A 17606-nucleotide genomic window follows, 5' to 3' on the forward strand; every position below is an offset into this window, starting at 1 on the left:
AGCGTTGCAGGAAGGTGCTCCGAAATGGATCTCCTTTTGCACACACACATCACTGGTGTGGCTGGTACATCGACATGCCACTTCGCCACTCCTGTCAGGGTTTCGGGGGGCATTAAGCCCCATGGACACTTCTTTCCAGGCCACGGAGAAGCGGCATTTTCCCGCTTCTCCATGGCCTGGAAAAGCACCAGATTGGAGCCCCTGGGCTGCCAGTGAGGCTGCCCTGGCCACAATCCACCACAGAAAGGGGTGGCTGCGGATCGCCCCTTTTCCGTGGTCTGTACTGGACCAATATTGAGACTCTTTCAGTAAGAGGCTCAAAAAGAGCCAGTGCGAGGGCAGACTGCATGATGTGGTAACTGAATGCTGGCCATCCCGACTCTGCTCCCTTGTCAGCTGCCTGACCAGACAGCAGGCAGTGTTTATACACACTATGCCAAAGAAGCAGAGAACAGCCGCCGTGGTTTTGCAGCCTTTTGCACCGTGGAAAGGCTAGATCGGGGCCAAGTTGTGTAGTTGCCACAGCCCCAATCTGGCGAAGAAAGGGTGGCTCCAAAGGGGTGGTCTGTTGAGCCCCTAAGTCCCCAGCTCAATGTAGCAGCAAGCAGAACCTGTCAGCTTGCTTGGCTTAGCAGCTCACCCATCTCCCATGCTGTGGGAGTTGCTTGAGTGCTCCATTTCATCCCGCACCCCCAGCAATTGAAGACAAGATCTGCATAGGCAATTATTACCATTAGTGAAGCATCATTACTATTCCAACCTGCCATCTTTGCTTTCTCTAGTCTTCGTGTGTGTGTGTGTGTGTGTGTGTGTGGTGTGTGTGTTGTGTGTGTGATCGTTTGCTTGAGTGAGTGTGTTTTATATCTTTTTAAAATAAAACTGATTTATTTTTATCTACTTCTGGAGTCCTGTGTGCTTTTAGACCCCGTAAAAGTTGGGATAGTCCCTTAAGACTGATTACCTCAGTCCAGGATGTAGCCGGGGGGGTTCTTGGGGTCCGGACCCCCCCCTTCCATTAGAAAAATGAATGGTGCGTGCTGCTGCGCCGCCCCCAAGCCCCATTATAATGGTGGCACTTAGTCTGGACCTCCCCCCCCCTTCCTAAAATCCTGGCTACATCCCTGCTCAGTCATTCTCTGTCTATTTGAGCTAAGTCTAAATTCCCCCAAATGTAGATTGGTCCTGGGGTGTCCTCTCTGGACACAGTTGCATTGAGGGTAACAATCCGTTCCACAGCAAGTTTTTCCATGTCTTGTCCCAAGCCTGCCAAGGAAAGAATTAAGTCTTCTTGCAAGGAGACATTCTCATTCCTTCTTTGGCAGGAGGAAGAGGGGAGAAGACATCTCCTCCATGCCCCCCAGTCTGTCAAAGAAGTAATGGCTGTCTACTGACAAGGAGACATTCTCATTCCTTCTTTGGCAGGAGAGGGGGGGAAGAAGCCAGCTTCTCTGTACCCCCCCCCCCTCAGTCTGCACTCTCCTTCAGTCAGCAGGAATGAGGGAGGGAGGAGAAGCCAGGGGGGTAAGGAGGCAGGGTTAAGGGGGAATGAGGAAGAGAGTGCACAGAGACCCTCAGTGATAACGCAAAAAGCCTTGTGGTGCTATTAGAGAGAGGTGAGCTAATAAAAGCTTCAAAACTGGTATGTTTTTGATCTCTTTTAATAATGTGATTGTAATAAGACCAGATGGGACCAAGGCTCATGTGATGAACTCCCTAAACTAATTTGGATCTTTACATGGTGAAATTTTAACATAGCAGTGTGTGCTTATTAGAATGACTAGCCACAGGTGAGGATAGACATAAGAGTTCATTTGTAAGTGCCTAAAAGACCTATCTATTTCAACCACTGCATTTTTATACTGTTGTTGTGTGTGAAATCCCAGTATGGTGAGGTGATCCAAAGTATATTTGTTAGAACTGCCAATACATACCTTCCCCCTTTTCTGTTCGTAATATATAAATAGTTCTGACATCTTTAAACTTCATTGTGTTTAAAGCATTATTATTATTATTGTTGTTTCCAGTACTAGAAAACTGACAGAAACCTCCAAGAAACTGCTACAACAAGCACTTAAGCAAAGGAATGAATAAATTTGAATTCATTATCTTCTTTCTGTAATCATATATAAAGTCCTGTCTCCTATTGTCTGTTATTTCTCAAGGAGAAACTAGAAGGTCTTATTCTGAAATGGAGAATGAAACATTATTACTATATATACTCATGCATAAGTCTAGAAATTTTGGTCAAAAAATTGACCCCAAAAACCTAGGTCGACTTATCCACATGTCAATGTAAGTACTGCACTTTAACTCTTATTTAAACAAACAAAAAAAACCACCCCCTGGTGAAAGGCAAGAACATAATCTGTCCTGGAAGCACTGACAGCCACCCCCACTCCCCCAATTCTCTCATCCATCCAGCTTTTAGTATGAGCACGAAGTTATACCTGCTGGAATTTTTAGAATTTCTTTGGCATTGTTTTTGTTTTTGTTGTTGTTGTTGTTGTTGTTTTAGGTTCATCCTTTAGATACTTTGCTACATTCCCCTAAGTTTTACCCTCAACTTATCCTCGGATCATATCAAAATCCATAATTTTGGCCCCCAAACTTGCCCTTGACTTATACATGAGGTCGACTTATAGTCGAGTATATACAGTAATTTAGCATATTTTTAAACTGCTGTGTATGATCCATGCGTTTTGGGAACATTCCCTTTTTTATTTTTAAGTCACCCATGTTCTTCGAGCTTGCCTTTCTTGCATTTCTTATCATCAAATATCTGACAAAATCTCACATTTAATAATTGTTGACATTCAAACAGTTCTTTATTGTGAATGTGTTCATGAAGCATCCTATCTCCAACCATTTTAGTATAAAAATGGTACGTGGAAGCCGCTTGGGGAGAAAAACAATGCCGCCACATGCACACACCCCATTATTTCCTATGGGGCTTGAGTATAGGTGGATTTTCCCTTATGAGGGGGGATCCAGAACGGATCCCCCCACATAAGGAGAGGGTCCACTGTATTTCTAGTTTTTCAAGTGCTATTGTACAATTTATGTACTGATCTTGAAGATAAAGGAAAGGGGTTTGGACTACATTTTTTTAAAAACCAGTTGTCTTTGGAAATCTGTACCATCTGATTTGGAATTTGACCCTAGAAAGAAAATTGTTTCAGCTGTTGAAAGTGTTTTGCTATTATTTTATGTTATTCTTAACTAATACACAGTTAAGTAACATGTATATTTTAGCATTAAAGCCTTACACAAATTTTGAGCATTAGATGTATTGTAGGAAAAGGATCAGGAACTACTGAAATGTGCACACCTCTGAATTGTACACCTTTATTGGAAATTTCCTGCTGCTTTTGTGGGCACACAGTGTATAGGATAAAGCATGGAATCAGATAAAAGCCAGAACTCTGATTGAAGCAAGTTGTAAATCAGTCCAAACTACTCAAAGCAGGTGTAATAAGTATTGGGAAAATCTTTGTGGCAACTGTCATTGAGTAGTTCAAAACATGCACCAACATTTCTTTGTTTTCTTCTTCAATAAAAAGCATACACACTCTGAGAATTGTTCAGAAATTATAACTGTCTCATTCACTTGAGAGGCACTTAGTTGATCATAGTAGAGGTTTGGCTCATATGGTGCCCTTGTATGTAACTGGAATAACGACTGCAGTAATTACACTTTGTCTGTGTTCAATCTTAACTAATTTCTTTTCTTCAATTTCACCAAGGAAACATGTAAATAATAAAAATTTTACAACATGGCCTTGTAACTTGCTGCCAGGATTTACAAATAGATGCAGTGCTGTGTTTTGTGATTTCATAATAAATCAAGAAACAAACTAATTGTGTTCAGATAGTGGATTAACTAGATTTTACTATTTTATAATTCTTGACAGTTTTAAATGTTTCCCAAGATTATTTTTGCTATTGTTTGATAGCTTTCCACCTTTCCCTCCTACTCACACATTTTTAGGAATTGATACCACTCATACTGTGTACAGCTTGCCTCCATCCTGAACCCAAAGAGAGAGATCAACTTCTACATATACTATTCAATTTAATCAAAAGACCAGATGATGAGCAAAGGTTTGTATCTTTTACAAATTATCTTTTCTTTCTCTCTTTCATTTTACACATCAAGACAATCAAATGTCATTGTACTCCCATTTCTTTGAGAGCATTCCATAACTTTTTGTGATCTGCGCAATCAAAAGATTTACTGTAATTAATGAAGCACGTGCAGATTTTCTTTTGGAAGTTCCTGGTGCACACCATTAGCCATCATATGTTTGCAGTGTCTCTTCTGTTTCTGAAACCCACTTGCACTTCTGGGATTTCTCAATCCATATATGGTAGGAGTCTTTGCTGTGGAATTTTGAGCATGACTTTGCTTCCATGGGAAATTAGTGCAATGGTCTTTTGATTACTGCAGTCTATTTCCAAAATATGGGGTTCATCTGTGTATTGTTTCCATTGTGTGTGGGTTTTTTAAAATTTCATTTGGGTCTTGTACTATGTTCCCCTTCTGATCATACAATATCTCCACCCTTGATTTAAAATCTTTTTAATTTGTAAATCATTTGGAATAGATGTTTTGTTCTTCCTTTTGTGTTTTCAGCTTCTGTTTCTCTGTACTGGTTAATAGACATTTTCCTTATCCTTTCACACCAGTCATTGGACAGTTGCTTTTTTGGTTTTAATTCTGTTTCTGTCTCCCTTTGCTTTTGCTTCTGATCTTTCTTTGACTGGTTGAAGTGTTTCCTCTGTTATCCATTGTTTCTTCTTTTTGGCCATAATTTTGCATTCCTTTTTGTTCCTAACTTTTTTTATAGTTCTTCTGGTTCTTGATCAAATAAACTTAATAGCGTAAATCTGTTTTTCACACTGTTTTTGAATTCTATTGGAATGTTTCCCAGATCATATGTTGGCATGGTCATTGATTTGGTATTCTTCTTTATCTTTATTCTTACTTTGGATATTAGTAGTTCATAGTCTGTGCTACAGTCTGCACCTGGTCTTGTTTTTGCTGCAAGAATGGAGCTTCTCCATATTTTGATCCCTATTATGTAATCTGTTTGTTTTTTGTGTAAACCTCCGGGAATGCCAATGTGTACAGTCTCCTTTATGGTTGTATGAAGAAGATATTTTCAATGAATAGATTGTTGTCCTCAAAGAACTCCATCAGTCACTCTCCTCCTTCATTTCTTGAATCTAGTCTAAATCTCCTTACTATGTTTCCGAAATTAGTTTGTCACTAAACAGACACATTGGGGTATGGATCAAAAACAAGGAGAAAGCACTGCCTTTGTTTGCTACACCTCTGTTTCTTTTTCCCATTATTCCTGTACATGGAGAGACAAGCAATTTAAACTCTCAGTCAAAATTAGCCATTGTGGCATGTTCTTTTCTTCCTATTTTCTCCACAACTGAAAAGTAGTGTACATTTATTTGTGCAGCCCAATCTTTAATTGCCTTCATCACTTCATCCCCCCCCCCCACATCCCAAGCCTTTACTAAAGGTACTGTGATATCAAAGGAGTTTTTTTCAGATGCTCAGAGAATTACAGTGAAAAAAAGAGTGTCAGAAAAGCCCACTTGTCTGAGCTGTCTTCTGTTTACATAACTGAAGGGGCATAACCTTTGCATACAGCCCTGTATACAGTATTTGAATGAAGGCCTGGATTCCTTCCTATAGAAATATTTTAAAAAAAAACAACACCAAGAACTCATGTCTTGGACTAGCAAACCATGCCTCATGAATCTGGCCATTAATATTACAAGACCTGCTCATTCTCCATTGATATTTTTTTCTGAAAAGCCTTAATCCCAAAATGTTATATTTAACATGTCAAATATGCATAAATTTTCTTACAAAGATGAAGGAATTAGCAACATAAAACTGAGCTTGTGTCTTTCTCTATTGCATGTACATACCAATAACATAACATTCTTTTAAAAAGAGTAAGGAAGTCATTGTACAGTGTCAGCCTAAACATTTTCACAGTATATAGAGATCTGCATTTCAGTACATAATTACCATATAAAAATGTTCATGGTTAAATTTGCAAGTCATGCAACTATTTTCTCATTGACAGGAAATGTTAGCAGTATCTATCTGATGCCGTTTGTTGAACAGTCCTTTACATCTCTTTGATCTATTTCTAATCATGCGCTGGTTGCATAAGCATGTTTCCTTCTCATAGGTGACGTATTGTTTTGTTTTTAATTTTATTTTTCAGGCAGATGATTCTTACTGGGTGTGTTGCATTTGCTCGGCATGTTGGACCAACCCGTGTAGAAGCAGAGCTCCTACCACAGTGTTGGGAGCAGGTAATAGTATATATCCATTTTGGTGATGTTTATTCACATTGAAATAATACATTTCATGTATCAGCAGTATTATACATAGATAGCCTGATTCCAATATATTACTCAATATCTCTTTGTAACAATGAATAGGGATAAGATAAATGTTCTAGAACCCATTCAGGGAAGTGGATGTCATGAATAATCAGGAGGAGGAAATGATGGTATGAGGTCTTCAAGAGTTTTAACAACCAGGTTAATCCTTGTCTGGATCAGGAAGTCTGAGGCTTTTATTTACTTATTTAATTAAATATTTTCATCCCACACTATATCCAAGAAATATAACAATCCAGGTTAAACATTAGAAAAAATAGTTCAGTTCAGCTACTGAGCTGGTCCAGAAAATTCTTATAAGGGTCACTTTGGTTGTCTGGCCAATGCTAATGGATATGGGTTTGAGGGAATATTATTAAGGTATTTCTATTCACTAACTTTCAGTGGTAAATCTTTAGCACAGCTCCTGTCTGGAAATCCAAGAACCCCCTACTTCAAGGTGTACTATACTACTAATAATATAATAATAGCATTTATTTATATTCTGCCTCTCTGTATAACACAACCAAGGCGGCTACCACAACCGAGGCGGCCCCGGTTGTGTTACACAGAGAGGCAGGATATATATAAATTTTATTATTTTATTAGTAGTAGTATAGTAGTACACCTTGAAGTAGGGGGTCCTTGAATTTCCAGACAGGAGCTGTGCTAAAGATCTATCACTGAAAGTTAAGTGGTAACTTCTTGATGTGTTTTTCTGAGGCTGATGCCACACTGCAGAATTAATTCAGTTTGACACCGGTTTAACTGTCATGGCTTCATCCTATGGAATCCAGTGATTTATAGTTTGTTGTGGCATCAGAGCTCTCTGAAAGAGAAGGCTAAATATTTCAGAAAACTACAAATTCCAGAATTCAATAGTATTGAACCCTGGCATTTAACATGGTATCAAACTGCATTAATTCTGCAGTTCAACCTGAGTGTAGGAGTTACTATTATCAATCAGTTGTAAAATCCTGAAAAATGCGTAAAACTATTATTACCAAAGAATAAAAGAAGTAACAGCTAACTGTTGAAGGATTTTCTTTCCTGTAGATCAATCACAAATATCCAGAGAGACGGTTGTTAGTGGCAGAGTCCTGTGGAGCATTAGCACCTTTTTTACCTGTAAGTGTACATTGATTGCAGTTGTTATTCTGTCTTAGTTTATGATTACATCAGACTTTCTTTTTTTAAATGGTCAAGTTCCAAAGAATTAGTTAGTCCCACAGACTAACTATCCCTGTAGACTTCCTTTCTTTCTTTCTATCTTTCTTTATTTTGTTCATTTGTTTTGTTTTGGGAGGGTTAGTGAAATGTGACATTGGAAATAGCTGTTCTATAATAAAAAGTCTTCATACTCCTTTAAGCTAACAAGCAATGGATTTTTAAAAAATTCTGGACAACTAATTCAGTTATATCTGCTGTCAGTACTGAAACAAGAAAATATAATGGCCTTAGGTAGTAAAGAGTTGCGCAACTGTTAAATGCATGTATTGCAGCTGTTCACTTGCAAACCACAAGGTTGTGAGTTCAATCCCAGCCAGGGTTTCAGGGTCAACTCAGGTTTGCATCCTTCTGAGGTGGCTAAAATGAATACCTAGCTTGTTTGGGGGCAATTAGCTTACACGTTTTAAATCACTTAGGGAGTGCTAATGTGTACTGATTAGTATAGAAATGTTCTTGCTATTGCTTATGTTATTGCTAAGAGTTTTGTAAATAACTAATCCAGTCTATTGGTTTTTCTCCCTCTATTCTAATTCTATTTACTTTATTTTAAAGCTTGTATCTTCTTTAAAAAAAGGGAACTCTAGATAGCTAACATATGGGGAAAGGCATACAATATTTACCAGCATATATTACAACCACCCTTCCTAAAAACAACAATAAGGAAAAAAACAACAACACTGAACCATTTCTGGGAACACTGAAGGAAAGAGGAAGAGCATTTTAAGAAAGAAGGAAGGAAAGAAAGAAAGAATCCAATCAAAAGCCTTTTTAATAGCCATCATGTAAATCAAACAAATGTTGGGCCTGCCCATCTTCAATTATGACTTGAGTGATTTTTTTCCATCTCTTGGCCTAAAGCAGTTACTTTCATTTAGCAATATTCTGATATATAACTTTTTAACCAACTGGAACCATTATTTTACAAATGCATTGCTTAAAATCTCATATAGATGTGTGTATTATTAACTACATATGTTTCCAGTTTCTATATAAATTATATAGAATATCAATACCAATTTCCTCCTTATTTTCAGAAAGAGATTCGTAGTTCATTGGTACTTTCCATGCTACAGCAGATGCTGATGGAAGATAAGGCAGATTTGGTACGAGAAGCTGTGATCAAAAGCCTTGGTATCATCATGGGATATATTGATGATCCAGACAAATACCAACAAGTATGTATCTGATCACATAGAATCATAGAATTGTAGAGTTGGAAGAGACCACAAGGGCCATACAGTCCAACCCCCTGCCATGCACATGTGATAATTGTAAGGTCATGTGACTGAATGAATTATAAGAATATATTTGAGGATTTTCAATTAAAAACAGGTGGGAGAAGAAGGAGAAAATGAATTTGAGATAAGGGAGAAATCTTAATGATGTAGACAATATGTAAGTCCATGATCAGGGCCTGTTTTTGCATGTATGTGTAACAAATAGTCCAGTTTTTATATTTTAGCCAATTTTGGTCATAACTGATTTTTTTCTGTTGTCATCCTGAAACTTAAAGCATGGCTGTATGTTAACAGTTTAAAAGTTTTATTTCCTCTAAAACAAGAGAAAGTCTGATCCAAGACATTTCTAGTGGCTCCTGTTGCTTTCTGTCACCCCAAGGAGATCAGTTGCTATCATAGAAGTTGTGAAGAATCACATTACTTGAAATTGATGTTGTTTCCAAATATCAGGCCTTTTCTATTCCATTTTTCCATTCAAAAACTCTGCACCTCATATCATTCTTTATCACAAAAACATTGTAGCAGAATATAAAGCCACTTCTTCTAATCTAGTTTCTTGACCCACTTCCCAACACACAAGCCAGATACCAGCCCCTCAAAATTCCTGTAATCCCTGAAATAGTTAAAATAAAGAGACCTACAAATTTTATGCTTATAACTGTAACCATTATGAATTTCTCTGATTTAATTCACAGCAGATTTGCTTATTGCGGGGTGGGAGCAATAAGTAAGTAAATAGGTCATTCTTAAATGGTCTCTTTCTCTGTTACCAGGGTTTTGAACTACTGCTTTCAGCATTGGGTGATCCTTCAGAACGAGTAGTTGGTGCAACTCACCAGGTGTTTTTACCTGCCTATGCTGCCTGGACTACAGAACTGGGAAATTTGCAATCACATCTAATACCTACATTACTTAATAAAATTGAAAAACTACTCAGGGTAGTTATTATTATTATTATTATTATTATTATTATTATTATTATTAAATGTGTCCCTGACTTCAAGATCCAGATTAACAACATTTATTGTTGTTGTGTGCCTTCAAGTTGTTTCTGACATATGGCAACCCTCATGGGGTTTTCTGGAGTTGAGAGTGTGTGACTTACTTGAGGTCACCCAATGGGTTTCCATAGCCAAGTGGGGAATTGAACCCTGGTCTGCAGGTCATAATCTAGTACTCAGACCACTACACCACACTGGCTTTTTCATTCACGAAATGGTACAGATGAAGAATTGTTACTATACAGAGCTATAATCTGCATATTATATGATGTCATCTCTTGGGCTAGCTCCATAGTACCTAGGTCCGTCAACTGATGAAGGCCTTCCTCTACATTCCTCTATACTAACTGCTACTGCTGTGGCCTTAAAGGAAGAGAACAGCATCCAGCATCTGTTGGACTTAATCCTCTCCCCAACTGACATTCCTTTTTCCTTGTGTGTTGTGTATTATTTAGATTATAAGCCTGAGAGCAGGGAACTGTCAAATTAACAGTTGTAAACTTTTATATAAAGTGCCATGTGCACTGATGGCATCATATAAATTGATGCTGATGATGACGACGACGACAACAACAACAATTTGAATATTACACATGGCATTTCTTAATATATATTCATCTTGAATGTTTATGTTGCCATACAGTTAATTTTGTGCCGTAACTGTAATGTTACTTGGTACCGTTTTTTAAAAGTATGCAGTTGCCCCTCTTTTTTCGCGGGAGATCCTTTCTGAACCCCCTCATGAAAATGGAGTTTCGCTTATATTCAAGCCTCATTGGTTTGAATATAGGTGCGCGGCTGCGGGAGCTAGGGAGCACATGCCTCGGGCATGCGCCCGATTATTTCCCCCTCCGTTTGTCCCTCTCACAAAAGCAAAACCACGAAAATGGAGGGAGGACTGTAGTTACCTAGAAACCTAAAAAAAAACCTTGCAACATTATGTCTGAAGAGAACAGTTCTGACAGCTTCTAAATTAAAGTGTGATCATTTGGTTGCTGTCAAATGAGCATTGTTTTTTGTTACTTGTAAAAAAAAACCATGGAATCACTGACAAATTAAAACTTTACGTTTGTACAGGACACTGGCATTCTAAAACTGTTTGGAAGTTTTTATCTCTAATAATAATACAGGAATTTATAAAAAAATCTACATACATGACATATTCTTGACTTCTTTCTTTTCAGGTTTTTATACTAAATGATCAAAGAACTCATTTCTCTGTAGTAAACGTGAAGGTTTGGTAACTTATAAACTCTACACTGAGCAGCAGTTTTAAGGCTAGTAGCCAGTTGTAGAACTGACAGTAAAAAATTGAGATTGTAAAATAAATGGAAATACCATTGGGCACAAGCCTTGCAGCAACCTTGCTGAAGATGAATACATCTAGTGTCTGAATGGGAGGTTACCTCAGAACTGATATATATTGATATATTGATATGAAAGGACCAAGATTTTTTCTTGATTTCTAATGTGACTTGTTGCTTTTTTCAGGAAGGTGAACATGGATTAGAGGAACATAAACTCCACATGTATCTTTCTGCTCTGCAGTCCTTGATTCCTTCACTTTTTGCATTAGTGTTACAGAATGCACCATTTACAAGCAAAGTTAAGCTACAGGGTGAAGTCCCACCAATAGAAGGTACCTAGATTCTTTACAATGAAGCCTATTTTAGAAATGTAAAATTATTGAAATATGTGTTTAAATAGAGATATTGTGCAGCTGAAGGCAATTCAGCAGTCTTGCTTTCTATGTAACATGGGGAGTTCTCATGCAAGCATTCTTTGTGAAAAAATTTCCCAACACTACCACTGCAGATATATAATCCTAAATTTCAGAAGTTGGTCCTCCATATCCACAGATTCTGCATACACTGATTCAACCATCCTGGTTTTAAAGTATTTTTTAAAAATTCAAAAAGCATACCTTGATTTTGCCTATTTGATTGTGCTCTCTTATAAGAGGTGCACCATTTTATTACACCACTATATATAATGGGACAAGCATCCATAGAATTTGGTGTCCACAAGGGGTCATGGAACCAAACTGCAGATACCAAGGGATTACTTTATTGACCATCAGTAGGATCAGCTGAGAGATATGTTTGTGCCGTATACATTTTGCCTCCCTAAATCTTTTCTATTCCGTCTTCATTATCTTTTGCAAAATCCATGCACAGGCCCACTAATGAGTTCCTGTCATTTGGCAGCAGGTAGTCATAACGTCTGTCTCCATATATGAGGACATAAGTAAAGTTCTTACAGTGAACTTGACTGCATTTTTGTAATAACTCACAAGTGACATGCAATATTGGTAGTAGCCCAGAAGGCATTAGAAAGTCAGAACCTAACAAGATGTATAATTGAGGTAAACATTTGATTACTTTAGGGCAGTGGTTCCCAAACTCTGGTCTCCTGTATGTTTTGGACCTCAGCTCCCAGAATTCCTGACTACTCACCAAACTGGCCAGAGCTTCTGGGAATTTAAGTCCAAAACACCTGGGGGATCAAAGTTTGGGAATCACTGGTTTAGGGTAAACTGCCTCTAGTTGTGTCCTAGCTTTTAGCTACAAAACACTCTTCGCAGGCAAATTCCTATACAGCATGTCATGGTAACTTCATTTTGAAGGTAGAATACACACACACACACACACACACATTCTCTCTCTTTATATAAAATCAATTCCTAGTTAGGAATTGAGTTTTAGAAACGGTAATTAGATCATTTTAATTCTTTTGTAATTTTTGAGACTATGGCCCAGTACAGACTGGCGCAAAGCTCGGGAGGGCTTTAGGGCTCGAAGGAGTGGAGCATCCGCACGCTCCCGAGCCCTACCACGCTGTCTGAGTGTCATTTTGGCACGTGCGCATACACATGGAGCGCACACCGATGACGTTCCTCATGCACTGTGTCTAAATGGCGCAGCACACAAGGGACATCACCGCACAGCTCTTTTTTCATGATGCATCGTTGCCACGACGTGCAGTCACTGCAGCAATGATCTGTGGGGAAAAGGGGCGGCGTCTCACCACCCCTTCCTGCCCATCTATCCCCCCTAAATCTATAAATATTCTTCTGTCTTCCATTAAATTGACTGTGAGCAGGTCCCTTTTTTATCTCTTCTAGTTACTTTCTTAGGTGAAAGTTCTTATAGGAATTTACACTAATTATTTCTCAAACTGTGTTGGATAGACCAAGATTAGTGTCATTAATTTTGATCATGTTTGTTGCTGTGTACTGCTAGTGACAAGATTTCCAAGGCCTGTATCACCTCTTCAAGATGTGGCCACTATAATTGGAAGCCGTGAGCAGTTGGCTGTGTTGTTGCATCTTTATGATTACCAGTTGGAACATGAGGGTACCACAGGCTGGGATACCTTACTATGGGTTGTCAATCAATTGTGAGTTGCCTTTTGAAGCTTCCCCCCCCCTTGATAAATTAATTCTTTCAAATCTCTACAAAAAGAGAATATTTTTGTTTAATATTTTAATATCTTTCTTTGCAAAATCTGTAACATGTCTTTAGTTTTGGAGTTGAAACTGACTACATACAATTCTGCTTTCGATGGTAATACATCAAAAGTATCTTCTGTTGCGTTTTAGGAATGCTAAATGTAATAATTCAGAGTGAATGTAGTTTAGCAAGATCCCAAAACTCGGATAATGTAATTGTCATCATTAAAGGAAAACTGTTAAGTTTTCAAAGAAGTAGCCATGTTGCAGCATAAAAAGGAGAAAGCAAGGAAGAGGGGGGAAGGAAATGTGGCATTACCTTTAAAACCGACTGGTTTTAATTTTTACATGAGCTTTCGTGGTTTGGATGCAGTGGTTTGGATCTTTGGATGCAGTACCGTGTGGTATTAAGGTTTCAGGCATCAAGCATATTTATACAGTTGTGTGAATGGTGTAGCATATGATAGGATCCAGAAAGATGCAAATCATGACCCTTGTCCTAAAATTTCAAAGGATTGCAAAATGTGATACAGGTCATTTATCTGTTTACAGTAATCAGTTTGTGTTGATGCGAGAAAGCAATAAATCGGCTTATCCAAAAGCTGTATGTTATATGTGCAGTAGCAAAGACTCTTAGGAAAGATATGAATAAGAACAATGGCTTCATGGCACACTACATATATTAATACAAGAGTCCTTGCTACTGCACATATTTTTTTAAAAGAGGATTCTCCTCAGAGACAGTTTTGAACCCAGGGAAATTAACGTTTGGTAAGCAGATTTATTACTTCCACACAGTAACACTGACTGACCACTGTAAAGATCTGAAAGACCTGTATCACATTATGCAGCCCTTTGAAAATTTAAGGCAAGAGTCATGTTTTTTTCCCCCCCTGCTATTTGTATAGGGGTGTTTTCATGTATTCTTAATCGTTTTACAGCATATGATGTTTGTACAGGGGGGGTTGTAATTTGTGATCTATGATGTTTTAACTGTTGTATTATTGCTGTAATTTGTGATCTATGATGTTTTAACTGTTGTATTATTGTTGTTCACCGCTATGATCCTTGGAATAGCGGTATATAAATAAACCTTATTATTATTATTATTATTATTATTATTATTATTATTATTATTATTATGTTTTGCATCTTTCTGGATCCTATTACATTCTGTCCCACTGCCACAACTGTACAAACATGCCTTAATACCACTCAATGCTGCATACAAAAAAGTGAGTTTTTATTGACAGTTGTTCATATGAAAATTAAAAGGAACTGACACATTTCCATTTTTTCCCTATCATTTTCTTCCTCCTTTTTAAAAACTGTTCACAAATCAAGGACTTATTTAGAGCTATTAAATATATGTGCCACATTATTGCAGGTTACACAAAGTAAAGTATTAGGATATTCAGACAAATGATTGCTTATCTTAGTGTTGCAGACTTAATGAACAGTGACTTAATTTCAATCTGAAACTTGATTTTTCAGGTTGCCACAACTTATAGAAATAGTCAGCAAAATCAATGTAGCCTCAACAGCCTGCGTACATGAATTCTCAAGGTTTTTCTGGCGTCTTTGCCGAACATTTGGAAAAATTTTCACAAATACAAAGGTAAACATACTTATCTAGATAGAATAATGAAATATTTTATGTGACTCTTCTTGTATAAGCACAGGAATGCTGGAATGAAAAAGTGCAAACTTTTGCTTTATTTTTACCAGTAAGATTTGTACAGAACATCTAACTAAAAATTCATCCTGATTGTATGTTGTTCAGTTTTTTAACTGACTTTTCGTTATGTAACTGTTTGTTTATTTTAACTGTTAAAAATCCTTTCCAGTTTTACTTCCAAATGTGTGGTTAGATGTTTATATGTCCTTCTTAGATCTGAAGATATATGGCATGAAACTGTAGGTCACCCTGCCATTAAATAAATAGACTCTACCATCTCAAGTAAAAAATCTGGACAAATATTGTCCAAAATATTACTTCTTAGCCTGATTGTGCTGGTAAATAACTAAGCATCTTTACTTATTAAAAAGGCCATATTTTTATGCAGTTTTAATGTTATATACTCTTACAATCTGTTATGAATAATAGTGACAGCAGAGAAAATAGCCACGATTGCTCATTCTTTCTGGACAGTATTATATGAGAAAATACTGTAACAAAGAATAACCCACTTCAGAAGGGATGCTGAATATCACTTTTATTTTTATTTTTTTTAGTTTCCCATGAAGAAGAGGGTAGTTGACCACTGGGGTTTTAATCCAGCATCCAAGAGTCTATTAAAATGCAAAATTAAGATCCAGTGAACACAGCAGAAGAACTACTAGAAATTAGGTCATATGCTAAGTCTAATACACATTCATACAAGTATAGGCACTAACAGCTGACCAGTGGTGTATGTCCTTTGTATCTTGCTAAGACACATGCTCAGTGGTTTGCACCATAGGTAAGAATAGAAACAACAGGGATTTCTCCTGTTTATTCCATCCTTATTCACCCTCTGCAGAAAGGAGGCAACTCCTGCCTTTCCCTCTGCTCTGTGTGCTTACTAGTGGGAAAAAGTTACTTTCATAAAAAGTGCTTTTGTGCTGGTCAAATGGCCGTAATAAAGTTGTTGTTGTTGTTGTTGTTGTTGTTGTTATTATTATTATTATTATTATTATTATTATTATTAGTGCTTTGCCCATAGTTTGAGTGAACCATAATGCCAGTCTAGACCAGGAGTGGCTTGTGGCCAGCCACAAGTTCTGAAATAATCCTATTATTGAACTTCCACAGCCTCACATGTAACTCTTACCTTACTTTTTTAAATGTTGTTTACTGAAAATATTTCACTGTCCTGAAATTGGGAGTTCTGAAATAGGTGAAATAGGGAAGAGACTAAAAATCTACTGGACATTTTAATTGCATTCAATATAAACGGAGCAGTTGAAGATTTCATTTGCACAGCCCCTTGTTTTTTCAAGATCTAGTGAGAATTGTTCACTCTGGGAAATTTTTTGGCTATCACTTCTGTGTCTTTCATTTTGCTGCTGGAGAAGATGATGGGTTATTTTGAAAATGCCCATTTGTTTCTAAGGACAGATAATGTTGAAGTCAAACTTTGCTATTCTGTGGATTTTTTAAATCTTTAAATAACTTAATATTACTATTAAATTTATTCCTACCTCACCTTTTCCTCAAAACTATGACTCATGGTGGCTGGAAAGCACTACATTTAGAAGCAGGTTTCCATGCTATTTTGCATTCTTAATTCTAACTTTTTTGGTATTTATTGTGAATTATGACATGCATATGCACCAAAGAACTTATAAAACACTATTGTTTACATAATGAAAATTGTTTTATTAACACCTTACTAGGAATTATGTATAGGAATTATGAAACACTATCTTCAGAATATACTTTATTTTGCAGGTAAAACCACAATTTCAGGAAATCTTAAGACTTTCTGAAGAGAACATTGGTGAGTGGTAGTATTTTTGTGATTTTCGTTTTATTACAGGCTTTAAAAAATACAAATTTCAAATTCATTACTTTTACAGATGGGAATTTGGACACGTTATACAGTGGAGCCTTGCCTTATGCAAGGATCCGTTCTGGACCGACATCCCCCCCCCCCTGCATAAGGCAAATACTGCATGAGCTCAAACCCCATTCAATAGAATGGGGTTTGTGCTTGCGGCAGCACGGCACTCACGCACCACAAGCGCACACACCATTCAGTAGATTGCAACGCAGCTTCCGTGTAAACCAGAAGCCGTGTAAGGTGCGCCTGCGTATGGAGCGGGCGCACTGTACTAAAAATGCTTTAAATTTTAATGGGTTAACCTTAGTATTAGGACAACAAGTGTATGTGCATTTTAATGGTATTTCATGAAATAGTTTATTAAATCAGAGGAAGGTGTTATGTGTTTATTTCTGTAGGAATAGAAATCGTGTAGTATAGAGTAGTATAGAAATTATTCCTGTTGTAATAGAAATTAAGCTGAGAAGAAGGTACCCCAGATTTTACTGACCATGTTATGGAAACCAAATAAGTAAACTTATCTTTAAGACAAGGATGTTAAGAACAGCTTTTTATTGACCAGCTGTTTATTTCTTCACTTCAGATGCTGCAGCAGGGAATGGAGTGCTAACAAAAGCCACAGTTCCTATCTATGCAACAGGCGTACTTACTTGCTATATCCAGGTAATCAGTTGTTGTTCAGTCCCAAATAGTCCTCATTACGATTTCAAATTTATCACATTTTAGT

General features: G+C 37.3%; 1 protein-coding gene across 6 annotated transcripts in view; it reads left to right on the top strand.

Moving 5' to 3' along the window:
- The window catches only part of RELCH (RAB11 binding and LisH domain, coiled-coil and HEAT repeat containing), a 77303-nt gene that overhangs the window by 40421 nt on the left and 19276 nt on the right, over positions 1 to 17606 (top strand). For all 6 annotated transcript variants that reach the window (XR_006103406.1, XR_006103407.1, XM_042462073.1 and 3 more), the window contains 10 exons: positions 3989 to 4101; positions 6255 to 6345; positions 7471 to 7542; positions 8679 to 8819; positions 9656 to 9820; positions 11375 to 11522; positions 13126 to 13282; positions 14829 to 14952; positions 16768 to 16816; positions 17463 to 17542. Coding sequence is in view for 4 of the 6 variants with exons in the window: in XM_042462073.1 (XP_042318007.1) it covers positions 3989 to 4101; positions 6255 to 6345; positions 7471 to 7542; positions 8679 to 8819; positions 9656 to 9820; positions 11375 to 11522; positions 13126 to 13282; positions 14829 to 14952; positions 16768 to 16816; positions 17463 to 17542 (1140 nt within the window). In the remaining 2 variants the exon portion in view is untranslated. The remainder of the gene's footprint in view (positions 1 to 3988; positions 4102 to 6254; positions 6346 to 7470; positions 7543 to 8678; positions 8820 to 9655; positions 9821 to 11374; positions 11523 to 13125; positions 13283 to 14828; positions 14953 to 16767; positions 16817 to 17462; positions 17543 to 17606) is intronic.

Source organism: Sceloporus undulatus, chromosome 4 (assembly GCF_019175285.1).
Source record: "Sceloporus undulatus isolate JIND9_A2432 ecotype Alabama chromosome 4, SceUnd_v1.1, whole genome shotgun sequence".
Lineage (NCBI taxonomy): Eukaryota > Metazoa > Chordata > Lepidosauria > Squamata > Phrynosomatidae > Sceloporus > Sceloporus undulatus.